Consider the following 27,791-nt stretch of genomic DNA (forward strand, 5'->3'; position numbering starts at 1 on the left):
TTAATGCCAGCATGACATCACTTTTTTTAAAATTTTTTTTAGCAATTTCGCTGTTGCAGAGAAATTTCCAGTGTCAGAATAAAATCACGAGAGTTTAACCTCTGTTGGTGCACACTGCTGGGATAGTTGATAGTTTCTTCTACGGTGGTCATAAAACTCTGGACTTGACCTTCCAACAAAAATCAAACATGTTTATAAATATTATTAGGGATGCACAATAATATCAGCACGTCATAGGTATCTGCTGATATTGGCTTTAAAATCTCTTGCACTCCACCCCCATTTTGTAGCAAAAACGCCTAAAATGACATACCCAAATTAAAATGACTGTAGCTTCTGAACCACTCTGACTACATGCATGCATGAGGTCTTGCCAGAAAGAAAACTCCCTGAAGTTTCTTGTGAAAGTGTGAGACAGAGTAATGGGCCCCTGAAGTCAGTAAAAAATTTAAGGTTTTGCCTAAAATAAAATAAAAAATGTTTTTCAGGATGAATAACTGTCTGTGGCTTCATCTGAGCAGGTAAATGACACTGTGGGGCTGTAGGCACACTATCAATGAACACTTGTTACAGATTTGAAGAAGACTGCTCAAAGTATGACCATTCTACAGTGTTTTATCCATGAAAAGATCCAGGCGGAGCTCCAAATGACAAGTCAGTCACTCTGCTTCAAAACAGTCCTATCAGTGATCAAACAACACTCAGCCAGCTTCAAACATTGTACCTTATTGAAATCAGGTGTGATTATGATAGCTGATGTTGTTTATGACACAGGAACACCATAAAATATCACCAAATAAAGCCATATGAAACGTGAAAGTTATGATCCCACTTTCTAGACGGTATATCTCAGCCAAAAATAGTGGTAGGAGTGAGACTCTTACCTTTTATAAAACAGCTACATGCCCGCGAACGGCTCCGCATGAGATCGCGAGTAATCCTTTAACTTTTCCCGTCGAAAAACGCCATGACATGACTTGTCACCACTCATTTCGATTATGGACTTTGTGTGTTTAGGCTGTTCTGGTGCGAAATACATAAGAAATAAAAGAAAAACGATGTTATTTTTGAAAAGTCGAGAGCTTCCTGAATCCGGCAATACCAAACATCACATGGTTTGATGACGCAGTGCGCCTGGGAGATACCATTTAACAGAGGGGGGGGGGGGGGGGGGGGCGAGGACATCGGCATCCTGGCAGAGTTAGAGAGGTTAAATGAACTATCATAATTGGCCAACATGCTTTTTTCGCATTTGCACAATGAATGAATACTACATATATTAAAACGTGTTGTATTTCATGTCTCCATCTGCTGGTGGACCGTCACAGTAAGAGTATACATGTATAATATGATGTTAATTCCACAACAGAAGAGACTTGATCATCACTAAAATTAGGTAGGGCAAAAAGTGGAAAAATCGATATTGGTACCAGTTATCGGCCAAATGAGTTGTTACATATCGGCAGTGATATTGGCGAAAAATCCAATATTGTGCATCCCTAAATATTATTGCAAGTTTTAGTCTTGGCTCAAAAACTCACATTGGGCCTCATTCATAAACGGTGTGTACATACAAATCTTTGCTTCGACCGCGCATATGAATATTTTCTTTCTTGAACTTCTTCTCTGCAAACAGATTTAAAACTATCTCAGACCATGCGTATGCACAAATGTTATGTGCGTGTGTGTATATGAAATATTTTTATCTACCTCCAAGCAGGTGTTAAGATGACAGATCTAACCTTGCTGGAAGATATTTTAGTCTGTGCCCTCGGGAGAGAGAGAAAGCGCATCACAGACCAACACGTTTGAACATGTTTGAAGAGAGTGACAGACGGTTTATCAGCTGTTTCCAACTGCGGAGACAAAATCAGTCGGCGCGCACGTGTCATGAATCTGACAGTGGTTTAGTGGCCGAACAGAGTAAGAACATTTCCACACATATGTTAGTAGATGAGGCGTGTTTTCTACTGGTCCAGTGGAGGCATGTTGCTGTCTCCCCTGACAGATGATACAAGCAGTGTGCTTTAGTTTAATTTCAAATCATTTCCGTTTGACTTGGATGTTTCTTACGACAGAGGACACAGAGTTCACGGCATCACCTCTTTCCACGCCTTACATTTACCCGTCTCTGTCACACCACAAATCCACTTCCCCCAAAATAGCTTCAGTCTCAGCGTCAGACGAGTTTTTCTTTCTCTCTCTGTTTGCTCTGTGTTCGCAGGCCGACAGGATGCACCTGTCCACAGTAATTATCACCTCCTTGTATGGCGGTCACTGGCTTTTCATGTGCAGGGATGTATGCTAATTGCTGACTAGCAGGAGCGCACTGTCAATTTACTTCTGATTGGTATTCATGAACATACACACGTGTGCCTACGATCAAATCTGAGTTCTCTGGTACTAAACACCTACAACGGATTAATGAACGCCACAAAGTTTTTTATGTGCAAATCTACTCACACTTTGAGATTTTGCAAAGACTGGGGATCTCGCAGGGCTGCTATTGGAAAGAATTCAAGTAGCTTCTTTTTTTAGATTATTTCCTTCCTGTTCATGGTGGAAAATATTACATCAAAGTCTCTGTAAGAAATATGACATACTAACAATTCCTTATGTGTCCACAAAGACACGTAACTCTAGAAACACAAGATAAAGGCGTCACACGTTGACAGTGTTCTTATCAGTTCTGCAGTAATATAATCTATAAAGATAAACTTCACATTTTGGATTTTGTCGCCTCGACTCACTGCCAGCCTTCAATAGTTAGCTGTGCTATTTTAGTGGCAGGAGACGGTGGGAATGAGAGGGGAACTATTTCAAAGATTAAGGTTCCTCACTTAAATAAGTGTCGGCTGGTGGATCAGATACACGCTAAATTAAACACAGATGCTTGTTCACTCCACAGCTCCACCAGATTCTCCTCCTTTTCAACAGAACAAGAGAAATGAGACCTGTTCACGTTCTTGTACCTCTGAGTCCTCACCATTTTGACTGTCTAACTGATTTGCTGCTTCCTGTTTGGTGCTGGAGAGAACGCAACTATTGATTGCTAAACTTCAGTATTTGTATGAGTCAAGACTAAAAACTTACAGTATTAAACATATATGATTTTATTGTAAGTCGAGGAAAAGACCAACTTAAGGCAGCTCGGACTGAGTTTTATGACCACGTTACACTTAACGATCACAGCCTCATGATTTTATTCTGACATTAAAAATTTGCCTGCGACTGTGAAATCACGCAGAAGGAAGTTTTCAGTTGTCTTCACTTAAAGGTATTTTCTTTTAGATTTTTGAGCAATCAATATATTAATCCAGGCAGCAGCTGATCAGGCCTGTTTGTACAATCTGATACTGTGTAGTTTGCTGATGTTGCCTTAAAACTTAAAATAGTGACTGTTGATCACTGGTAGCTTCATTAACAAACCTCTATCCGGCCTTGTTTGGTTTCACACACACACACACACACACACACACACTCCTGAAAACATTACTCTGAAAAATTGGTTTCAACCCAACTATGATTTATTTAACTCTTGGACCATTACTTCGAAGAATATTTTATATCTGGAGTGCTCCCAAGTTACACAGTGCTGATTCCACTTCACTCGATTATTGGTCCCAAGATGTCAGATTTATTAGAGCCTCAGGGTAAATGTTTTATGGATTCTGATGCATATAGCTCTGACGTACCTTAGCATAATGTTGTAATATTTATATACCAGTGAGGAGCTTTTACTTAAATGATCATCTTCTGGTCTGTTTCTCCAGTATACACTGGGTATTTATTTTTTGTGATATAATAATTATTATTCATTAGCATTCACTGGTAGTATTAGTGGTGTTTTATTACTTTTTGTATTTTGTTATTTTCTCACTTTTGTCGTTTTTATTATATATTTTATTATACATTACATTCTCACACATTCTCTGTGATTTAAACTGCACTGCAGAGAACAGATCATAAGTAGACGGTTAACACCACATCCTGAAATTCACTTTGCAGGGTAAAAGTTTAGTCAAAGCCTCGGAGAGTCTTAACAAACTGCCAACAGATTTTTACTTAATTGGCTTTTATTATTATTATTATAATATTCCTGTGTTATGTGTCATTTTGTCCACCCTGTTGGTTATTTATTTACTGTTAGTGTACCATTTTGTTTTTTCGATGCAGCATAGTATCGCAATATCATAGTCACAGTGCCAGGTATTGATTTTCTTTTTATTGTTTAAATCATTGAAATTACAAATACAAATTAAATTTTAGGCTGCCTACTAGAATGATATAATCAGATGCTTTTTCAGGCCACTAGATAGTTTTTACTGCTGAAAAAAAAATGGCTGAGGTGAGACGAACAAAGTGAAACATTTATCTTATCAGATAAAACAGATGTTGACAGCGTTTTCTTCTGGAGACGTAATTTACAGTTGAAAAAAATGTACTAAATTGCAATATATGTAATACTGCAATAACATTGTATTTTGACTTTAGTATCATGATAATACTGTATCATGGATCCCCTCTCACCCTGCGATACATAGCACAACATATCCATTAATTTCAGCTCTTAGTTTCTGAAAAACACACTTGTTTGAAATTGTTCCCAATTCAGTTCACCCCAAAGTTAAATACCTTTTCCTCTCACCTGTAGTGCCGTTTATGTATCTAGATTGTTTTGGTGTGAGCTGCAGAGTGTTGGAGATATCAGCTGTAGAGATGTCTGCCCTCTCTCCAGTATAATGGAACTAGATGTCACTCAGCTTGTGGTGCTCAAAGCACCAAAAAACACATTTAAAAAAACTCAACATCAATGTCTCTCTTCATAAATCATGACCTGGTTACTCAAGATAATCCACAGACCTTGTTGTGAGCATGTAGGAACTATTTTCTTTCTACCAAACTACACCCACCAACCAAATCACCACACAGAAGAAGGCATGCATCTACTGCTAGCTCACCTAGCACCACTGAGCTAGCTGACATTACAGCTCAGTCAAGGAGGACACCGCTAATCTCGCACTGTTACAAGCACGAGCCTCTCGTCCATGAGTAGATGCACACTTCCCTCTGCGCAGCGATCCAGTTGGCGAGTGTAGTTTAGTAGAAAGAAAATAGTTCCTACATGAAACTGCTCACAACAAGGTCTGTGGATTATCTTGAGTTTTTCAAATGTAGAATTTCTGTCTAGTTCTAGTAATTTGGAGAGAAGGCAGACATCTCTACGGCCGATAGCTCCAACACTCAGCAACTCACACCAAACCTAGATTGATAAACAGCACTACAGGTAAGAGGAAAAGTGTTTTTTAATTTTGGGAGGAGCTGTCCCTTTAAACACATCCATATGTGATGTCTATAGAAAGTATTCACCCCCTCGGACTATAACCCTTTTTACTCTTAATAGTTTTTATGGGCTCAGTGTTACACGAGTATCTTTGGATGTCCTTGAGTTTTTCCTAAATTGGCCCGTCAGCATTAAAACCAAAAGGTGACAGCTTGCAGAAACTGAAGGACGAATGTTTCAGTAAAGTTTTGGGTTTGAACAGTGTTTCATCTGATGATTGTACGAACAGATTGACGAGTGTCTCAGTGTTAGCCAGCCTTCATGTCACCAGGTAGCTCCTCTTTGAACTTGTCTCTGTGTCCCTCCCTCCAGGCCCCGCAGACTCTGTGGTTGTTCTCTCTCAGCCACATGAACTGGTGACCATGACAACCGAAGGCCATGCATATGGAGAAGATGTGGTGGCGCTGCTGTAGTCTGACTGCCATCATGAAAAATGTCACACACTGCCTATTTCAGCAGCGCCAGACTGACAGTGACAGCGGACTAAACATAGACATCTCTCTGTAAATAGATTAATCGCTCGTTCACCCCTGTAGATATTTGCAATTAGCAACCGATGATGGTTTTATTTTGACAAGCGTAAAATGGCAAAGTTTGTACAAACAACCTTTTTTCCTCAAGTTTTTGAAAACAAATACTCCCAAAGAAATACTGAGACGGGTTTAAAAGTTTATGAAAATATAATGACTTTGCATTGTTATTTGCATAATAATTGTAAACAGCAGTCTGGAGGTTAAAATACACTGATGGAAAATAAGGCCCCCTTATTTTTAAAACTTCAGTGGCTGAAAAGATCCACTGTCAAATTTAAATGTACCAGACACATGTATCCCAAAGTATCCTTATTACTAATTTTTAAAAAAATGTAAACACATGTAAACCAGGCCACCCTGTTTATCTGTCTGAGGAAAACTTCTAAAACATTTTTGTGTATCCTGAAATGCCCAAAGCTGCATTAACTGAGTTATTGGTGACATCTTTCACTTAAATGTCAACCTCCAGTGCTTCACTTGTTCTCTGAGTAAGGCAACACATTGCTCATTTACAGTTCAATATATTAACACTTGAGAATAACTGCTTTTTAAAATAAGTTAAGAATTACTCATGAGGTTAGTTCTGCCCTTACGAAACAAACCGCAGATGTCTGGGGGCCGTCAGATGAGGCAGTGCACACATTACCCGTGTTTGTTATTGAGCACCGCCTAAAATCAGCAGTGTTTGTTCCTCCCTTCTCCTCAGTGGATCTTCAGGTTGTGGAAGTGGTCCAACGTGGCGCCCAAAGCCCAGCTTGCCTCCACGTTGTTCACTTTCTTGGTCAACTAGGAGCGTAAATAACCCAACACCAAATCACTCAAATGCCTTTTGTATTTATTGAAATAAAAAAGTAACAGATTTGTTGTGTATGATTTCCTTTCTTCGTTTACTTCTAAGCATAAATTGTGTGTTTTTTTTAATACGTTCTGGGGCATTATGTCTACTACAAGTTAAAAAACATTACCTTTTTTTTCTCTCTTTTTTACAAATGTCAGGTAACTTAAGGTTCACACATAATTATCTTTGCCATTACTGATGAGTCATGGTCTCCTTATCTTGGGTCTCTTTTAATGGTACAAACAAGTGCTAAATGGAGGCTATTATAAACGTAACCATGCTTGTGTCTTCTGAGTCAGCTGTTTATGATTCATACAACTTAAGTCTGAGCTGCACAACATCAAACATCAGTAGTAGATTTTATAATGCCTTGCAACCTTTTGAAAAATTTTCTTCCTGTTTATTACTTCTGTTGTGTCCTTAAATGGGGTTCCTGCAGCTCAAGTCCCTGTCTGCACAAATATTTGGCAGTGTATGTTTTTCTCTATGTTTGGACCTCTTGTCCTCACACAAATACAATTTGAGGTCACTAATGTTTATGTTTTTTAAAACACCTAAGGTTTAGATTTTTTGAAACTCCGGTTACTTCCAGTCATGGTATAAAAAAGTCATAGTATAGTATGTCTTTCAAAATCATGAAAAAAAAAAGTCATAGTTTGTCATCTAAAATCCTGAAAAAAAATGATAGAATAAAATGTTGTCAAAAAAAGTCATAGTATAGTATGTCGTCCAAAATCCTGAAAAAAAGTCATAGTATAGCATGTTGTCTAAAATCCTGAAAAACGTGATAGTATAGTATGTCGTTCAAAATCATGAAAAAAAGTCATAGTTTGTCATCTAAAATCATGAAAACAAGTATAGAATAAAATGTCGTCAAAAAAAGTCATAGTATAGTATGTCGTCCAAAATCCTGAAAAAAAGTCATAGTATACTATGTTGTCAAAAATCATGAAAAAAAGTCATACTATGTTGTTCAAAATCATGAAAAAAAGTCATAGTATAGTATGTCGTCAAAAATCATGAAAAAAAGTCATAGTATAGTATGTTGTCAAAAATCATGAAAAAAAAGTCAGTATAGTATGTCGTCCAAAATCATGAAAAAAGTCATAGTATAGTATGTCGTCCAAAATCATGAAAAAAGTCATAGTATAGTATGTCGTCAGAAATCATGAAAAAAAGTCATAGTATAGCATGTCGTCCAAAAGCATGAAAAAGTCATAGTATACTATGTCGTCCAAAATCATGAAAAAAGTCATAGTACAGTATGTCGTCCAAAAGCGTGAAAAAAAAGAATGTCGTCTAAAATCATGAAAAAAAGTCATAGTATAGTATGTCGTCCAAACTCATGAAAAAAAGTCATAGTATAGCATGTCGTCCAAACTCATGAAAAAAAGAATGTCGTCTAAAATCATGAAAAAAAGTCATAGTATAGTATGTCGTCCAAAAACATGAAAAAAGTCACAGTATAGCATGTCATCCAAAATCATGAAAAAAAAGAATGTCGTCAAAAACCATGAAAAAAAAGTCATAGTTTATTATGTCATCCAAAATCGTGAAAAAAGTCATAGTATAGTATGTTGTTCAAAATCATGAAAAAAAGTCATAGTATAGTATGTCGTCCAAAAACATGAAAAAAGTCACAGTATAGCATGTCATCCAAAATCATGAAAAAAAAGAATGTCGTCAAAAACCATGAAAAAAAAGTCATAGTTTATTATGTCATCCAAAATCGTGAAAAAAGTCATAGTATAGTATGTTGTTCAAAATCATGAAAAAAAGTCATAGTATAGTATGTTGTCAAAAATCATGAAAAAAAAGGCATAGTATATTATGTCATCCAAAATCGTGAAAAAAGTCATAGTATAGCATGTCGTCCAAAAGCATGAAAAAAAAGTATGTCATCCAAAATCATGAAAAAAGTCATAGCATAGTATGTCGTCTAAAATCATGAAAAAAGTCATAGTATAGTATGTCGTCCAAACTCATGAAGAAAAGTCAGAGTATAGCATGTTGTCCAAAACCGTGAAAAAAAAGTATGTCGTCCAAAATCATGAAAAAAAGTCATAGTATAGTATGTCGTCCAAACTCATGAAAAAAAGTCATAGTATAGCATGTCGTCCAAAAGCATGAAAAAAAAGTATGTCGTCCAAAATCCTGAAAAAAAGTCATAGTATAGTATGTCATCTAAAATCATGAAAAAAGTCAATAGTATAGTATGTTGTCTAAAATCATGAAAAATAGTCATAGTATAGTATGTTGTCCAAAATCATGAAAAAATAGTCATAGTATAGTATGTCGTCCAAAATCATGAAAAAAAGTTATAGTATAGTACGTCGTCCAAAATCATGAAAAAAAAGTCATAGTATAGCATGTCGTCAAAAATCCTGAAAAAAAGTCATAGTATAGCATGTTGTCTAAAATCCTGAAAAACGTGATAGTATAGTATGTCGTTCAAAATCATGAAAAAAAGTCATAGTTTGTCATCTAAAATCATGAAAACAAGTATAGAATAAAATGTCGTCAAAAAAAGTCATAGTATAGTATGTCGTCCAAAATCCTGAAAAAAAGTCATAGTATACTATGTTGTCAAAAATCATGAAAAAAAGTCATACTATGTTGTTCAAAATCATGAAAAAAAGTCATAGTATAGTATGTCGTCCAAAATCATGAAAAAAGTCATAGTATAGTATGTCGTCCAAAATCATGAAAAAAGTCATAGTATAGTATGTCGTCAGAAATCATGAAAAAAAGTCATAGTATAGCATGTCGTCCAAAAGCATGAAAAAGTCATAGTATACTATGTCGTCCAAAATCATGAAAAAAGTCATAGTACAGTATGTCGTCCAAAAGCGTGAAAAAAAAGAATGTCGTCTAAAATCATGAAAAAAAGTCATAGTATAGTATGTCGTCCAAACTCATGAAAAAAAGTCATAGTATAGCATGTCGTCCAAACTCATGAAAAAAAGCATGTCGTCTAAAATCATGAAAAAAAGTCATAGTATAGTATGTCGTCCAAAAACATGAAAAAAGTCACAGTATAGCATGTCATCCAAAATCATGAAAAAAAAGAATGTCGTCAAAAACCATGAAAAAAAAGTCATAGTTTATTATGTCATCCAAAATCGTGAAAAAAGTCATAGTATAGTATGTTGTTCAAAATCATGAAAAAAAGTCATAGTATAGTATGTTGTCAAAAATCATGAAAAAAAAGGCATAGTATATTATGTCATCCAAAATCGTGAAAAAAGTCATAGTATAGCATGTCGTCCAAAAGCATGAAAAAAAAGTATGTCATCCAAAATCATGAAAAAAGTCATAGTATAGTATGTCGTCTAAAATCATGAAAAAAGTCATAGTATAGTATGTCGTCCAAACTCATGAAGAAAAGTCAGAGTATAGCATGTTGTCCAAAACCGTGAAAAAAAAGTATGTCGTCCAAAATCATGAAAAAAAGTCATAGTATAGTATGTCGTCCAAACTCATGAAAAAAAGTCATAGTATAGCATGTCGTCCAAAAGCATGAAAAAAAAGTATGTCGTCCAAAATCCTGAAAAAAAGTCATAGTATAGTATGTCATCTAAAATCATGAAAAAAGTCAATAGTATAGTATGTTGTCTAAAATCATGAAAAATAGTCATAGTATAGTATGTTGTCCAAAATCATGAAAAAATAGTCATAGTATAGTATGTCGTCCAAAATCATGAAAAAAAGTTATAGTATAGTACGTCGTCCAAAATCATGAAAAAAAAGTCATAGTATAGCATGTCGTCAAAAAACCATGAAAAGAAGTTATAGTATAGCATGTCGTCCAAAATCATGAAAAAAGTCACAGTATAGCATGTCGTCAAAAAACCATGAAAAAAAGTTATAGTATAGCATGTCGTCCAAAATCATGAAAAAAAGTTATACTATAGTATGTCGTCCAAAATCATGAAAAAAATGTCACAGTATAGTATGTCGTCAAAAACCATGAAAAAAAGTTATAGTATAGTATGTCGTCCAAAATCATGAAAAAAAGTCGTACTATAGTATGTCGTCCAAAATCATGAAAAAAATGTCACAGTATAGTATGTCGTCAAAAACCATAAAAAAAAGTTATAGTATAGTATGTCGTCCAAAATCATGAAAAAAAGTCATAGTATAGTATGTCATCAAAAACCATGAAAAAAAGTTATAGTATGTCGTCCAAAATCATGGAAAAAAGTTATAGTATAGTATGTCGTCCAAAAGCATGAAAAAAAAGTATGTCGTCTAAAATCATGAAAAAAAGTCATAGTATAGTATGTCATCTAAAATCATGAAAAAAAGTTATAGTTATAGTATGTCGTCTAAAATCATGAAAAAAAGTCATAGTAGTATGTCGTCTAAAATCATGAATAAAAAGTTATAGTATAGTATGTCGTCTAAAATCATGAAAAAAAGTCACAGTATAGCATGTCGTCTAAAATCATGAAAAAAAAGTCACAGTATAGCATGTCGTCCAAAATCATGAAAAAAAGTCAATAGTATAGCATGTCGTCCAAAATCATGAAAAAAAGTTATAGTATGTCGTCTAAAATCATGAAAAAAGTCATAGTATAGCATGTTGTCAAAAACCATGAAAAAAAAGTCATAGTATAGCATGTCATCCAAAATCATGAAAAAAAAGTCACAGTATAGTATGTCGTCCAAAATCATGAAAAAAAGTTATAGTATGTCGTCTAAAATCATGAAAAAAGTCATAGTATAGCATGTTGTCAAAAACCATGAAAAAAAAGTCATAGTATAGCATGTCATCCAAAATCATGAAAAAAAAGTCACAGTATAGCATGTCATCCAAAATCATGAAAAAAAAGTCACAGTATAGTATGTCGTCTAAAATCATGAAAAAAGTCATAGTATAGCATGTCGTCAAAAATCATGAAAAAAAAGGCATGGTATATTATGTCATCCAAAATCGTGAAAAAAGTCATAGTATAGTATGTCGTCCAAAAGCATGAAAAAAAGTCAATAGTATAGCATGTCGTCCAAAAGCATGAAAAAAAAGTATGTCATCCAAAATCATGAAAAAAGTCATAGTATAGTATGTCGTCTAAAATCATGAAAAAAGTGATAGTATAGTATGTCGTCCAAACTCATGAAGAAAAGTCAGAGTATAGCATGTCGTCCAAAAGCGTGAAAAAAAAGTATGTCGTCCAAAATCATGAAAAAAGTCATAGTATAGTATGTCGTCCAAACTCATGAAAAAAAGTCATAGTATAGCATGTCGTCCAAAAGCATGAAAAAAAAGTATGTCGTCCAAAATCCTGAAAAAAAGTCATAGTATAGTATGTTGTCCAAACTCATGACAAAAAGTCAATAGTATAGTGTGTCATCTAAAATCATGAAAAAAGTCAATAGTATAGTATGTCGTCTAAAATCATGAAAAATAGTCATAGTATAGTATGTCGTCCAAAATCATGAAAAAGTTATAGTATGTCGTCTAAAATCATGAAAAAAGTCATAGTATAGCATGTTGTCAAAAACCATGAAAAAAAAGTCATAGTATAGCATGTCATCCAAAATCATGAAAAAAAAGTCACAAAAGCCCAAAAGCGTGAAAAAAAAGTATGTCGTCCAAAATCATGAAAAACGTCAATAGTATAGCATGTCGTCCAAAATCATGAAAAAAAGTCATAGTATAGTATGTCGTCAAAAATCATGAAAAAAAAGGCATGGTATATTATGTCATCCAAAATCGTGAAAAAAGTCATAGTATAGTATGTCGTCCAAACTCATGAAGAAAAGTCAGAGTATAGCATGTCGTCCAAAAGCATGAAAAAAAAGTATGTCGTCCAAAATCATGAAAAAAGTCATAGGATAGTATGTCGTCCAAACTCATGAAAAAAAGTCATAGTATAGCATGTTGTCCAAAAGCATGAAAAAAAAGTATGTCGTCCAAAATCCTGAAAAAAAGTCATAGTATAGTATGTCATCTAAAATCATGAAAAAAGTCATAGTATAGTATGTTGTCCAAACTCATGAAAAAAGTCATAGTATAGTATGTCATCTAAAATCATGAAAAAAGTCATAGTATAGTATGTTGTCCAAACTCATGAAAAAAGTCATAGTATAGTATGTCATCTAAAATCATGAAAAAAGTCATAGTATAGTATGTTGTCCAAACTCATGACAAAAAGTCAATAGTATAGTGTCATCTAAAATCATGAAAAAAGTCATAGTATAGTATGTTGTCCAAAATCATGAAAAAATAGTCATAGTATAGTATGTCGTCCAAAATCATGAAAAAAAGTTATAGTATAGTACGTCGTCCAAAATCATGAAAAAAAAGTCATAGTATAGCATGTCGTCAAAAAACCATGAAAAGAAGTTATAGTATAGCATGTCGTCTAAAATCATGAAAAACAGTCATAGTATAGTATGTCGTCCAAAATCATGAAAAAAAAAGTCACAGTATAGCATGTCGTCAAAAAACCATGAAAAAAAGTTATAGTATGTCGTCCAAAATCATGAAAAAAAGTCATAGTATAGTATGTCATCAAAAACCATGAAAAAAAGTTATAGTATGTCGTCCAAAATCATGGAAAAAAGTTATAGTATAGTATGTCGTCCAAAATCATGAAAAAAAGTCATAGTATAGTATGTCGTCCAAAATCATGAAAAAAAGTTATAGTATAGAATGTCGTCCAAAATCATGAAAAAAAGTTATAGTATAGTATGTCGTCCAAAATCATGAAAAAAAAGTCATAGTATAGTATGTCGTCAAAAAACCATGAAAAAAAGTTATAGCATAGCATGTCTTCTAAAATCATGAAAAACAGTCATAGTACATTATGTTGTCCAAACTCATGAAAAAAAGTCAATAGTATAGCATGTCGTCCAAAATCATGAAAAAAAAAAGTCATAGTATAGTATGTCGTCCAAAATCATGAAAAAAAGTCAATAGTATAGCATGTCGTTCAAAAGCATGAAAAAAAAGTATGTCGTCCAAAATCATGAAAAAAAGTCATAGTATAGTATGTCGTCCAAAAGCATGAAAAAAAGTCATAGTATAGCATGTCGTCCAAAATCATGAAAAAAAGTCATATTATAGCATGTCGTCCAAAAGCATGAAAAAAAAGTATGTCGTCCAAAATCCTGAAAAAAAGTCATAGTATAGTATGTCGTCCAAAATCCTGAAAAAAAGTCATAGTATAGTATGTCATCTAAAATCATGAAAAAAGTCATAGTATAGTATGTTGTCCAAAATCATGAAAAAATAGTCATAGTATAGTATGTTGTCAAAAAATCATGAAAAAAAGTTATAGTATAGTACGTCGTCCAAAATCATGAAAAAAAAGTCATAGTATAGCATGTCATCAAAAAACCATGAAAAGAAGTTATAGTATAGCATGTCGTCTAAAATCATGAAAAACAGTCATAGTATAGTATGTCGTCCAAAATCATGAAAAAAGTCACAGTATAGCATGTCGTCCAAAATCATGAAAAAAAGTCATACTATAGTATGTCGTCCAAAATCATGAAAAAAATGTCACAGTATAGTATGTCGTCAAAAACCATGAAAAAAAGTTATAGTATAGTATGTCGTCCAAAATCATGAAAAAAAATCATAGTATAGTATGTCATCAAAAACCATGAAAAAAAGTTATAGTATGTCGTCCAAAATCATGGAAAAAAGTTATAGTATGTCGTCTAAAATCATGAAAAAAGTCATAGTATAGCATGTTGTCCAAAATCATGAAAAAAAAGTCATAGTATAGTATGTCGTCCAAAATCATGAAAAAAGTCATAGTATAGCATGTTGTCCAAAATCATGAAAAAAAGTCATAGTATAGCATGTCGTCCAAACTCATGAAAAAAAGTCATAGTATAGCATGTCGTCCAAAATCATGAAAAATGTCACAGTATAGCATGTCATCCAAATCATGAAAAAAAGTCATAGTATAACATGTTGTCCAAAATCATGAAAAAAAAGTCATAGTATAGCATGTCATCCGAAATCATGAAAAAAAGTCATAGTATAGTATGTCGTCCAAATCATGAAAAAAAGTCATAGTATAGCATGTTGTCCAAATCATGAAAAAAAGTCATAGTATAGCATGTTGTCCAAAATCATGAAAAAAAGTCATAGTATAGTATGTCGTCCAAACTCATGAAAAAAAGTCATAGTATAGCATGTCGTCCAAAATCATGAAAAATGTCACAGTATAGCATGTCATCCAAAATCATGAAAAAAAGTCATAGTATAACATGTTGTCCAAAATCATGAAAAAAAAGTCATAGTATAGCATGTCGTCCGAAATCATGAAAAGAAGTCATAGTATAGTATGTCGTCCAAAATCATGAAAAATGTCACAGTATAGCATGTCGTCCAAATCATGAAAAAAAGTCATAGTATAGTATGTCGTCCAAAATCATGAAAAATGTCACAGTATAGCATGTCGTCCAAATCATGAAAAAAAGTCATAGTATAGCATGTCGTCCAAAATCATGAAAAAAGTCATAGTATAGCATGTTGTCCAAAATCATGAAAAAAAAGTCATAGTATAGCATGTCATCCAAAATCATGAAAAATGTCACAGTATAGCATGTCATCCAAATCATGAAAAAAAGTCATAGTATAGCATGTCATCCAAAATCATGAAAAAAAAGTCATAGTATAGTATGTCGTGTCATGACTGTGTTGTATTAATGCTCACCTGCAGCACAGTGCCATCTTTGAAGCCAAACCCATCCTTGAGCAGACAGGTGATGTAGGTCATGTCCATGCACAGGAAAGAACTGACAGGGGGGTACTTGGTCATCTTATTGCACACTGAGCAGACGAAAGGGAATCACGGGTGTTAGGTTGAATAATCAGTCATCTGTATTCTGCTGAGAGGATGAGGGCAGGATTTCAGTGAGGACACGACAAGTCCAGACTATTGAGATGCACACTGTGTCTCAAGTACAGGGAGCTGCAGATCTGTCACAGTAAAGATGCATTGCTCTGCCCATCTCTCACCCTCTTTAGCTCTCTTCTTGAAGTCTCTGACCTCCACCATCCCTCCTTGGACCCCATCTGCAACAGGGGTTTAGATTGGGGTCATCTTCCGCACATTTTAAATGCTATACCATTCATTAACAGAGTAGATATACATACACAGTTCCATAATACTAATAATAGAGCTGGTGCCCTTTCAGCTCATACTGGCAGAGGACTGCAATTTCTGTAATAACTACACACCTATAGCTCGTCAAATCCACTGAGACGGGTGCAGATGACTCACATTTTCCTACCTCTGTCTCGCATTGGAATGGGTAATAACATCCTGCTGGCTCCGTATAATTATGTAAGGTGTGTACAGAGGGTGTGTGTACTAACCGATAAGGCCTGCATCCACAGCTCTGTCAAAGTAATAGGAGAATGCATAGAATACATTGTTGTCTTGGAGCTCGTCCGGCTGATGAATAATCCCCTTCACCACCTTAAGTACTTCCTGATAACAAAGCTTGTATCCTGCATAACCTGGAGAGGAAACAGAGACAGCGGTGTAAATTATGCATCTCACGCTGGAACATTATGAAATGATGCGTAATTCAACTATGTCCATTTTAATGGGCTTTTGGAAACATAACTTAAGCTTTGTATTTGCTCAAATCTGTCACATCTGATTTACTGTGGATGTTTGCAGTCTGAAAAACCTGAATTTAAAGGAATACTTCACCCACAAAATGATCATTTGTATATGAATTACTTACCTTGTGTTACCTTTAATTCGTGAAGAAAACCTTGTTTTTATGGCATGCCTCCATGGTGAAGGAAAAATCCATAAACAGAAGAAAATCTTTATGTACTGAAGTAAAGGGGGCCGCATTTAAAAACAGCAAAACTATATCAAAACATCTGTTTACAAACTCTAACACAACTTGTGCAGTATAATCCAAATCTCATTTATCAAGTCGTTTGCTCAGTACTTCCCAAAAACATGCATTCTTGATAAAACCTTTGAAGCTGAGCTGAAAGTAAAACTTATCTTTGTTCTTTTCAAAGTCAGACTGCACTGACAAAGACACCAATTTTACCTAACTGAACACGGGAGCTGTTGTGTGAGAGTTTGTCCACGGATGTTTTGATAAAGTTTTGCGGTTGTTAAATATGGACTCCTATGACTTTCATCAATCTTCGTTCACTTAGGAGGCATGCCATGAAAACAAAGTTGTCTTCACAACCTCAGCGTAACACAGGGTGAGTCATTTCTACACAAATGATCATTTTGTGAGTGAAGTATTCCTTTAATAGCATCATAATAAAATTTAAAAAGATGTTTAAAAATGTTGTTCCCACATAAAGCAACTTTGGGTTTACTCTATTCAACAGACTGATTATACTTTAAAGGGATAGTTTGGATCTTTTACAGTGGGGTTGTATGAGGTACTTATTTATAGTCAGTGTTATTACCTACAGAAGATGGTGGTTGGTACTCCCCAAATTTGGATAAGAAGGCAAGAGTACCGCCATGGAAGTTAAGCAATGTACTGCTGTGGATGGGGGCAGCATCAAAACGTATTTATCCACCTAAAGAAATATCTGTGTAAGTTTAAGTTCACGCTTTATTTAGAATATTTTCGCCGCTTTACCTTGACGCAGACAGCCCAATAACATCTTTGGTTCCCCATCTATGTTCTCTGCAAAGCCACCAGACTCCATTAAGAAAAAGAACACAGGAGCTGCTGGTCTACTGCTGCTTTGATTATTTAGTTAGTTTGAGTTATTGTGTGAGTTTAATGAATCTGAACTAACCGTTTAAAACACTGAAGTCACACAATTACACAAACAGACTAACTAATCGAAGCAGCAGTAGACCAGCAGCTCCTGTGTTCATCTGTGTTAAATTATGGTTAATAGAGTCTGGCTTTGAAGAGAGAATAGATGACAGCCCCACTTCCCCATAGGAAATCACTGTCTGACGACAAGGTAATGCGGTTAAAATATTCTAAATATAGCCTTCACTTAACTGATGTTATTTTTTTAGGTGGCTAAAATATGTTTTGCTGCTGCCCCTGTCCACAGCAGTACATTAGCTGTTGTGTCTGTACTCCTGCCTGTGTCTCCATCTAATGTGGTAATACACTGACGATGAAGACGTACCTCACACAACCCCACTTCAAAAGATGTGAACTATCCCTTTAAGCAAGCATGATCTTACCATCTGGGTCCCCGCTCACTTGATAGGACTGCCCTCCAAATTTCCATTCATCCCTGAACTTCTTTGGCAGGCAGGAACTTTTAAAAACCCGCCACTCCAACCCTGTTAGAGCACAGACGTGACTCGATTAATCTTCTAACTGGCTCAACGGCTTCACACCTGGTCACCGTGGTCTGAGACTGACTCAGCCACTAACACAATTTCCTCTGAAGCCCTTCGGTGATTCATCTCAGTGCCTCACTTGAATTGTTTATTCGAGAGGAAGACTTGAAAGTACATCTCAGAAAAACATCTCTCTCTTGTTACTGCTTTAACTCAGTATTTGGAGGAATAGGCAGGAAGGAAACAACACTCGAGAGAGCGCTTGGAGAACTGACTCACTGTTGTGTCTCCACATCCTTCAGAGACATGCTCACAATCAACAACACTGACCAACAGCTAATGGCAACGGAGCACCTTTTTCACTGTGTACAGCACAGTACCTTCTGCACCCAGAGCTCCCATTGTGGCCAGTCGCGCTGCCATCAGTCCATGTCCGAGGTAACTGGAGGAAGTCAAAGGATTGTTACAGAGTTACAAAACCAGGAACAGACTGTGTATATAACAAGCAAGTCACTGTGAAAATAGGCCAAACAAATGGTGTCTGTGTATTATTCACATCCTAATGACTAAACAGATAATAGAAGTTTACCTAATTAAAAACAGATCCAGGTAAAGAAAGTTAAAACAACAAAGTCAGTAGTACTGGTGTGTGTAACTTAATTAGTCCATACTGGAGGCCAAACTAAACAACCTTGAAGAGATTAAATCAGAAACTGATCTGATGCAATCAAATATAATTCAAATGTAGGATTACCAGGGCTGTACCAAATGTCTTCTTTTTCCATTAAAGGCTTTTATCAAGGTTTTCGACTGCAGCTTTAAATGTCTGTCATCTAATTTTATGACATCATCATCATAAAAAGAAAAATCCTTGAACAAAATCCTCTATTTGAAAAACAATGACTCATCGGATTATATTAATTAAGCCTGATTTATGGTACGGTGTTAAGCAATTTTGATGAGTGTCATTTGACAGAAATTAAAGAGCAGCATGACGTTTTCAGTTTATGCCTCAGCAAAAGGTTTCAGTCGTCTCCATGGTAACCAGACGCTATCCTCCAGCTGACCTGTTTTATTTACACTGTATTATCCAGATCAGCACATATATCCCTCTGACATCTACTTGTTTTGTATTTATATTGTGCTACATTGTGTCCTCTGCATTTTGATTACGGAGGGATTTGATCAAGTCAGTGAGTTCACTGAAGAGAAAGATTTTAAAATTCTACTGAGAAGGGAGAGCAAGGACAGGAGGTGGTCAGTGCGTCTACTGAACCAAACAAGGGAGCTACAAAGTGATTATGTACATAGGCACATACAGTGAGCAGCAGCAGCGACCCACCGTCCGACACCAGCACACCGAGAGGACAGAAACAGAGGGCTCAGTGGGGACGGAGCACCTGCCGCACGAAGCGAACACACCGTCTGCGGCCAGTTTGACTTGACTAGCAGACTTCACTACAAGCTGATTGGCTGTAAAAACAGGTGATGTGCTTTACATTCTAAAACCAGCCCCCGGCAACGATTTGACCAGTTGGGTTGCAGGTGACACCATCAGCTGACTTGAGTCGAACTCAGACCGGCCAGTTCACACCGCTGCATCTTTTGTCTGTCACGTTTTAAAACGGTTTCATCTCGTCACGAAACTTTGGTCTGAACTGGGCTTCAAACAAACGGACAAGGAGATTAAAACCAGTAAAGACGGAGACGGGCCACTTGCCCAGTACCTTTTAATTTGTGCTCGCTGTAATTCTCTGATATCTTAAGATCCAGATGGTCAAGAGCTTTATCCTGGGTGCCAATTTATCCACAGCGGTCTCTTCTTCTCCAAAACAAACGGACCAGGTGATTTAAACCAGAAAAACACTGAATAAAACAGTTTCACATTTAAATAAATCAGAGTCTTCCCGATGCTCTTGTCGGAGAGGAGCTACTAATTACAGTGACTGACACAAAAACATGAAAGGCCCTCTCTACAGCCAGTGTTCGGTTTGTTTGTTCTGGGCTACTGTAGAAAAATGGCGGTACAACATGGCAATCTCCATACATGAGGACCTGCTCCCTATGTAGACATAAACAGCTCATTCTCATTCATTCATTCATTCTCATTCAGTTTGTTCACGTTCATGATGAATCATCCTTACGTACTAAAGTTTGTTTTGGAGTTGCGCAAGGTTCTGTGCTCGGACCAATCCTATTTACTCTATATATGCTTCCTTTAGGTACCATCATAAGAAATCACTCTGTAAATTTCCATTGTTATGTGGATGATACACAATTGTATTTATCGATGAAGCCAGAAGAAAGTAATCAATTAACTAAACTCCATAACTGCCTTAAAGACATAAAAACCTGGATGAGCACCAATTTCCTGATGTTAAATTCAGACAAAACTGAAGTTATTGTTCTTGGCCCCAAACAACTCAGAGACTCTTTATCTGATGACATAGTTTCTCTAGATGGCATTGCTCTGGCCTCTAGCACTACCGTAAGAAACCTCGGAGTAATATTTGATCAAGATTTGTCTTTTAATTCTCATTTAAAACAAACGTAATATTGCGAAAATTTGGCCTATCCTGACCCGAAAAGATGCAGAAAAATTGGTCCATGCTTTTGTTACCTCAAGGCTGGATTACTGTAACTCTCTATTATCAGGTAGCTCTTATAAAAAAAATTGATTGATTGATTGATTGATTCTAAGGTAACGAAAACACAACGATTAGAATTCTCCTGTGATTTATTTTTGCTAATCCCTACACACTGAACCTTGTAAACAGGATGAATACACATGCAGAAAAAAAGCTGTGCAGCATTCAAATGTTGATTTAGTATCTGAATGTCAACATGATGAATGAAGCCTTGAAGCTTTGAACTCTTTGGTACAGCCCTGAGGGTCACTTTGTTTTATGAAACATGCATTAATGATCTGTCACCTGTAAGTGTAGAGTTCAAACGTTGTGTTGGAGATGTCAAATCTGGCAACATAATCATCAACAGGAACACTTTCGATGGTTTTCTTCAGAGGAACATGGAGGACATAAAGGGGTTAATAATCATTAATGAGTTTAATTTGTACAGAAATTTCTTAACATACAAACAAACAACTGACCCTTGTTTTTGGCAGGAAAGTGATCTGCGTGGATCCTCCCCCCAGATCCAAGATTCCCACCGTCTTCTTGTTTAGTGCATTCAGGTGACCTAAAAACATTTCCTACTTTAATCCAGCTGACACAACAAAGAAGAGCTAATCAGTTATACCTTAGATGCTATCTTCAAAAGGCCTATTTGACACAGAATGTGCAACCCAAAATATAAAATCCCTACACGGAGCCTGATAAAGATCAGAGCTATCCCCCTGAGGCGACGCAATCATAACTGTATGCATTCAGCCTGGATTTGTGATGCAGGGTCTATAATAAGACACTACGACAATTTCAGACACTAAGTTAAATTTGGATACGAGTTTACAGTACTCACCTGTCAGATAGTTCACAGATATCCAAGCCAGGACTCCTACATTAAAGAGATGAGCAAACCAAGAAAGAGACGTTTCAGGTGGAGCACAATATTTTAGGAAAGCTGACAACAAATTTTTAAAGAAATTATGATGCTTACAGAACGAACAAACATGTGAGTAAGAGCTGCAATCTTAAAAACAAGGTTGAAATGCTGACAAATCAAGTACACTGTGGCACAACAGACAATAACATTTTTTCACCACATAATTACAGACTTTTAAGGTCACAACAACTTTGTGGTGAAGAGCGATTTCATTTTCTTAAGTGTCATCATAAAAGACAGCAATAATCTGCAACAATTTAATTAGACGTCTGCAGTAAACAAAGATTACTTATGAAAACTGCACAGCAAACATAAAGCGGGGCAGAGGGATCACTGATGCCACCGACAAAGTGCTGCAGCAAGAACATGAGTGGCTGTAATGACTGACGAATGTGTTGCTTGTGAGGGCAGAGGGTGGGCAGACATTACCTTCGTTTGTGCCGTTCATTATGCTGACGCTGTTGTCTGAGACCAAAAAAGGAGATTCATCAAACACATGTTGAACCTGTGGAGGAGGAGGAAGAGGATGAGAGGCAGGCAAGGCAGAATGACTGAGAGAGAGAGTGAGAGCACGAGGGCGCCAAGGAAAGCAGCAGAGAAATGGCCCTAATGTTATCTACTGTAATGGTAGCTCATCCAGAGGTGCCCTCCGCTTGAAGGGATTAATTAATTCCCTCAGGGGGATTAATAAAGTATCATTTATCTTCCAAGGTGCCCCAGGGCCATCCATTACTATCTTATCCCCTCCACAAGAGCCTTCCTCACTAAGCTCACACCACTCTGATAACAATACTCTCCCTCTTGTCTGTGTACCACCTGCCATAACACTGAAATGTTCTTTCCCCTCCTGCCTGCTCCTTCCCTGGATAAGACACTGTACTTTCCCCGGAAAGTGTCAGACAATGTCGCGCCTAACAACTCCCCAATGAAAAAGAACTGCACTCTACCTTACAGAAGTCTCAACAGTATGTCATGCCTCAATACTGCTGCACTCTTTTTACCTGCTCCAGAAGAGTCTGAGCTTTCTCTACAGGCAGCAGCCGAAATCCAGCCGTGGCTCTGAGGATCAGCGGAGTCCTCTTCCACTCCAGACGAGGCACGGTCTTCTTGGCCACCTTCAGCAACATCCTCACTGTGTGTGCAGCCTTTAAAAACAAGCACAATGCTCACTACAAAATAGGGCTGGGCAATATGTCAATATTACATTGATACTGTGATATGAGACTAGATATCATCTTAGATTGTGGCTATCGTAAAGCTGCATTCACACTGCTGCGTGGTCACTGCCCTGACAAATGGCTACCCCAGTGCTGCCACTACGGTCCATAGCTGCGATGACAGGCAGATGCTTTGATGAACACTAACAGAGGTGCAAGCTAGCTTGTAGCTGTATACTGTAGCTAGCTAAAGGAAATCTACACTTTCGGACAATTTATCATCATCATCATCATCATCGTCATCTGAAGTTTGGTGGGAATGGTATATCCCAGGCCCAGTTTTTCTTCTGACTGTCCTTAAAAGTTGCTGGTGCCTTTACTCCAGGTATTCTAACACCAACATTATCAGCTCTTCCATTTTGTCCTCTTTCCACGATGCATACTTTTCGGATAGCCAAAACCAGACGGCAACCACCACAAGTTCTCTGTGCTCGATCATGTAGGCATCATCTGTTTCATGCCCTTGCCACTGAGTGTGAAATCGCTTCCCCTCTGCCACCTTACCCTCATTGAAATGCAGGCTGCAAATAACCGCGCAGCAGTGTGAAAGCGCTCTAAATTCTGTTATTTCCTGGTTTTAAAGGTGACATGACAGTTAAGTGATCTCATTTAATAGATTGTTTTTATACCAATGCCATTGTCGTTTCTGCTTATTGGTCTGATTTTTTATCAATTCCTAATCAATTCTCTGTGGGGAAAAAGTAGCCCTTTTCGCACGGGACCAATATGACCTGGAGACCTCAAATTACTTAGAAATTACGCCCCCACGTTTGTGTTTCGTGTGGCGCAAGTCTGTATTTCACTTGAATTTACTGACATTAACCACAGATATGATGTGCACAGTCATTTGTAACTCCACTCTACACAAAACAGAAACACAACACAGCATCACTAGCGGTGATATATAGTGTTAACCTCTGTTTTGTCTTTTAAATGTGGGTTAAATAAATAAACCCGATTCTGCCAAGTTATTACGTTATCCATCTTATCATCTTTGGAGGTTTCACTCTTCTGACTGATGTGAGTTTGCTTTTAATGGTATGGGTCTCCATGCTGGGGAGAGAGATGAATCTCCTGCACCCAAAATGCTGTCAAAACTTTTGCAAAACTACAAACTTTTCTGATAAAAAATAGCTACAGTGTGGAACCTCACGTGAAGTATAATCTAAACAAAAGACAAAGATCCCTATGTGCACAGTTGCACTCGGGAACGTTACTATCAGCCTTAAAGACTGGAGGGTTTAACAGACAGAAGTTGTTTGTTGTATAATTTATTTGAGGTTGAGAATGAGGTTTATTTCTTGTTTTACTGTCCTGAATATGAAGATACAAGGGATGTAATTTTCAGGAAAATGATGTCTATTTATGTTGATTCCTTTTGGTTGGATGATAATGGAAAAAATTGAGTTTTGTTTCAGAAGGGGAACCTTTTTTGTGGCTGAATTTCTTTGCCAGACCAGAAGACAGAGCATTTTGTTTGAGGACTGAGCAGTAATGTAACATGTACTTTGGATTGTTCACTACAACATTATTGTATTGGTGTCTTGTAAACCCATGAGGGTTGTCACATGTTGTGTGCATGAAACAAAAGAAAAAAACAATCATCAATCATCATCATCACCTATGATTATTTATCAAAATCTCATTGACTAAATATTTTTGTTAAAGCACTAATAGTCAACCCTACAATATCGTTGTGATATTGATAAAGTTTTTTGGTCAAAAATATCCTGATATTTGATTTTCTCCTCATCACCCAGCTCTACTACAATCAGCACTGCTCAGAGGTGTCTTTTGACAACAGGGTGACTAGTTAGAGTTGAGAAAACACTTGCTGTGCTACATATCAGGCTGCTTGAATATTCACTTGTTTGTCATTTTGGTTTTCTCACTTCCTACTTACTTTCATTAGCAATGTGATTCCCTGCAGAGGGAGGCTATTGGCAGCGTTTCTGAGTACAATGTAGAGCCAGCGGACCTTTTCCTCCGGCTCAATATAATTGATTAGATTTGACAATGAACTCACCATTTCAGGGGAGTCAGCATATGCTGACAAACCAGGCTTTATGGAATGGAACATCTCATTGTCCAAAACAGGCAGCTCCTCTGAAAGATACGAGATCCGCCTACATCAAATATGCAGCAGCTATTAAAAGCATTAAGAGGCCTAAATCTGCTTAGCATACATATGCAGAGTATATCCCCTTATTCAAGATGAGGCATGTTGACTTGAATCTGACAAAATAGGATTATTTCTTCAAAAGTAATTGAAGTCAAGTATAACCTGTGTCCCCTGAGGTGGATTCACAGGTTTACAGAGCAGAGAGCTGAGCAAAGGAATAAAGCCTGCAAATCAGCTTGTTACTCTGCAGTTTGCATTGTAAATCAATTGATCGCAGGCCATGTAAACACATCACTTGAAGCCCTCGCAGCAGTAAATACACATCTGATTCAACCTGCCTCTCAGTCTGGATGCTGGTATGATAACACAAGTCAAAGATCAGAGAGAAGTAGGTCAGAGTAATCTGCCCAATAATACCTGAGTCACTGTGGATGAAGGTGTAGACATGGATGCGTGTCCCCGTGCTCCCTGCATCAAACATCACCGCGTAGAAGATGCGGCTGTGGTTTGCCGGTCGGCTCAGACTGGGAAGGATGTTCCCAATGCTGTTGGTCAAATCCAGGATAGAGGTCTTGACCTGGGCTCGGCTCAGGTCTGCAACAGCGAGCAGGATCAGGAGTGGAAGTGGCACGGTGAGCTTCATCTTTACACTGGAGAATCAATTAAAGAACAATATTACAGGTCTTCTCATTAGAGCACGGTAAAACTGGTGCTCTATTAAACGGTTTTGAACTGCTCAACAAAGCAGCTCAAACTGCTGCTGACTAATATTGGGAGATGTTAAATGACAGCATGACAAGCAACAGAGGGTAAGAGGCAATAGTTATTTACATTAGACCACACCCTCTAAGACTTTCTAACCAACCCACAGAGACACACCCCGAAATAAACCTCTCTACCTGCTGAGTCGACTCCTGTAGAGTATTTAGAAAACATCACTACACCACGTTAGACTTAAAGATATACTATGCTGGATTTCCTAATATAACAATGCACAGAGACCCACTCAGACCCACTTGAATTGTGTGATGGTGTATTTTTCTGCCTGTATTTTCATATTTATTTCTTACTCTGTGTTTGGGGCATTTATGGCCATTTACCTCTACAGCACTCAGATGAAGTCAGAGCTTTATAAATAGGTGGTGACCAGGATTCATACTAAAAATGTGCGTATAGACATAAGCCAAAAATGACGTATGTCAAAAAATGACAGTTTCTCCAATCAGGCTACCGCCTCACCATCTTCGTCCCCAATTTCCGTCTCTCCGTACATCTCTATCAGGCCTCATTTTGTGCGTAGGCAACATTTATAAATGAGACCCCAGGTGCTTGACCGTGAGCAGCAGGCAACCAAGAGACACAGCACAGAAAAAAACGCAAATATAGCAAGATGAAATGCCAAAGTAGAAAGAATCCTGCATAGTATACCTTTTAAGGGTAACTGGTATTTTTCAGCCAGGACCCTGTTTTCCTTTGCTTTTGTGTCCAAGTGACTAATGGGAACAACTAGTTTTGAAACTGGTCCAGTATTGAGCGAGAGCGCTGCAGCTGGCAGCCACTACACAGGCTGCGATGTAATCACTTGAGGTATTTGGCACCGTCATTGACATCCACTGGAAGTGCTTGTTTTGCCACTGATGGGCTCGGATTGTTGTTCTAAGGGTCTGACAACATCATGGAAAGAATTGTATTTATTCAACCAGAAGCAGCCCCTAAGCTACTGTCACCAAACCCACCAGACTCCATTTAAATAAACACTAATTTAAGCGTGTATAGAGCCAACATATTTTCACATCTAACAGTGTGAATTAAGGGTTTATTTCAACCAAAGCAGAGTTGGTGATTGTTGAAAAAGTGGAATGACGATGATGATAATGATGTTGAGTTTTATTTTGTTTCTGCTGACTTTGAATTAAGTGTGCTTCATGATGATAAACTTTCTATTTATTTATGGAGTTTGGTTGGTTTGGTCAAAGCAATTTCGGGCTGTTTCTTATTAAACCAAAAGGCCTATCTCTGTAGGGATCCTCTCCATAATGCTGTCAGACACTTAGAATTATAATCAAACACTTTTAGAGAATGTAAACTGACGGTGCAAACATGCCCGTGGTGGGTACATCGCTGTCTGTCAGCCCACTCACTCAATACCAATTTCAAAAACTGTTGTTTCCATTAGTCACTTAAGACACAAAAACACAGGAAAATATACCCAGGTTGAAAAACACCAAAGTTACCCTTTGAGGCTGTCGACTTAAATCCTTTGATCTTCGTCTTTAATCAATACATGCCAACACAAGCATTTCTTAACACCTCTCTACAAAACTCTGATGTGAATTATTTCTCAGAAGCCTCAATCAGGCACTTCTCTGTGGGAAACTGCTGAGACACAGTCACTCTGATTACACAGAAAATTAAGTGACTGAGGACATTTTTACATGAGAAATGTTACTGCCTATGAATTTGAATTTAACTTTTGTCTGAAGCAGGTTACAAAAATTAAAAGAAATTCTGAAACTGGACACTCCATAGGAATAACAAATGGGTCCTTTCACTATTTGTCACTGAAATGCTTAAGAAGCTAAGTGGTATCTATAAAGAAGAACAATGACTTAAAGTCAGTTGTTGTACATTGTATTGTTCATCAGCTTTAATTTTTATTTTGTTTTTATTTTTTGTATTCAAGTCAGTTTAGTTTCAGTTAGTTTCCAGAGCAGGTTTCAGTTTATTTTCTGTTCAAATATGTTTTGTTTCACTTGAGTTTTATTACTTTATGTATTAGTTTTGTATTTTTTTTAATTATAATATTAGGGGTATTTGTCAGGGGCAATATTTGAGAGGTTCAGAGGTATTACAATACAAACACAACACTTTTTTTGAGGCAACTGACTCACGACCAAACTGACAAT

At 36.9% G+C, this 27,791-nt stretch overlaps 2 protein-coding genes across 2 annotated transcripts in view; one reads left to right on the plus strand and one right to left on the minus strand.

Moving 5' to 3' along the window:
• Positions 1-6,738, plus strand: part of znf410 (zinc finger protein 410) — a 27,521-nt gene extending 20,783 nt beyond the window's left edge. The window contains exon 12 of the mRNA XM_033648724.2: positions 5,657-6,738. Coding sequence (XP_033504615.1) covers positions 5,657-5,757 — 101 coding nt within the window. The 3' untranslated portion in view covers positions 5,758-6,738. The remainder of the gene's footprint in view (positions 1-5,656) is intronic.
• Positions 6,001-27,791, minus strand: part of entpd5b (ectonucleoside triphosphate diphosphohydrolase 5b) — a 24,999-nt gene continuing 3,208 nt past the window's right edge. Inside the window, exons 2-14 of the mRNA XM_033648725.2 lie at positions 25,303-25,535; positions 24,790-24,869; positions 22,548-22,691; positions 21,976-22,051; positions 21,463-21,498; positions 21,095-21,183; positions 20,919-21,001; positions 18,366-18,427; positions 17,884-17,985; positions 16,059-16,202; positions 15,699-15,755; positions 15,394-15,509; positions 6,001-6,663 (exon numbers count right to left, since the gene is read on the minus strand). Of these exons, the coding sequence (XP_033504616.1) occupies positions 6,580-6,663; positions 15,394-15,509; positions 15,699-15,755; positions 16,059-16,202; positions 17,884-17,985; positions 18,366-18,427; positions 20,919-21,001; positions 21,095-21,183; positions 21,463-21,498; positions 21,976-22,051; positions 22,548-22,691; positions 24,790-24,869; positions 25,303-25,528 (1,299 nt within the window). The 5' untranslated portion in view covers positions 25,529-25,535 and the 3' untranslated portion in view covers positions 6,001-6,579. The remainder of the gene's footprint in view (positions 6,664-15,393; positions 15,510-15,698; positions 15,756-16,058; positions 16,203-17,883; positions 17,986-18,365; positions 18,428-20,918; positions 21,002-21,094; positions 21,184-21,462; positions 21,499-21,975; positions 22,052-22,547; positions 22,692-24,789; positions 24,870-25,302; positions 25,536-27,791) is intronic.

This window comes from Epinephelus lanceolatus, chromosome 13 (assembly GCF_041903045.1).
Source record: "Epinephelus lanceolatus isolate andai-2023 chromosome 13, ASM4190304v1, whole genome shotgun sequence".
NCBI lineage: Eukaryota > Metazoa > Chordata > Actinopteri > Perciformes > Serranidae > Epinephelus > Epinephelus lanceolatus.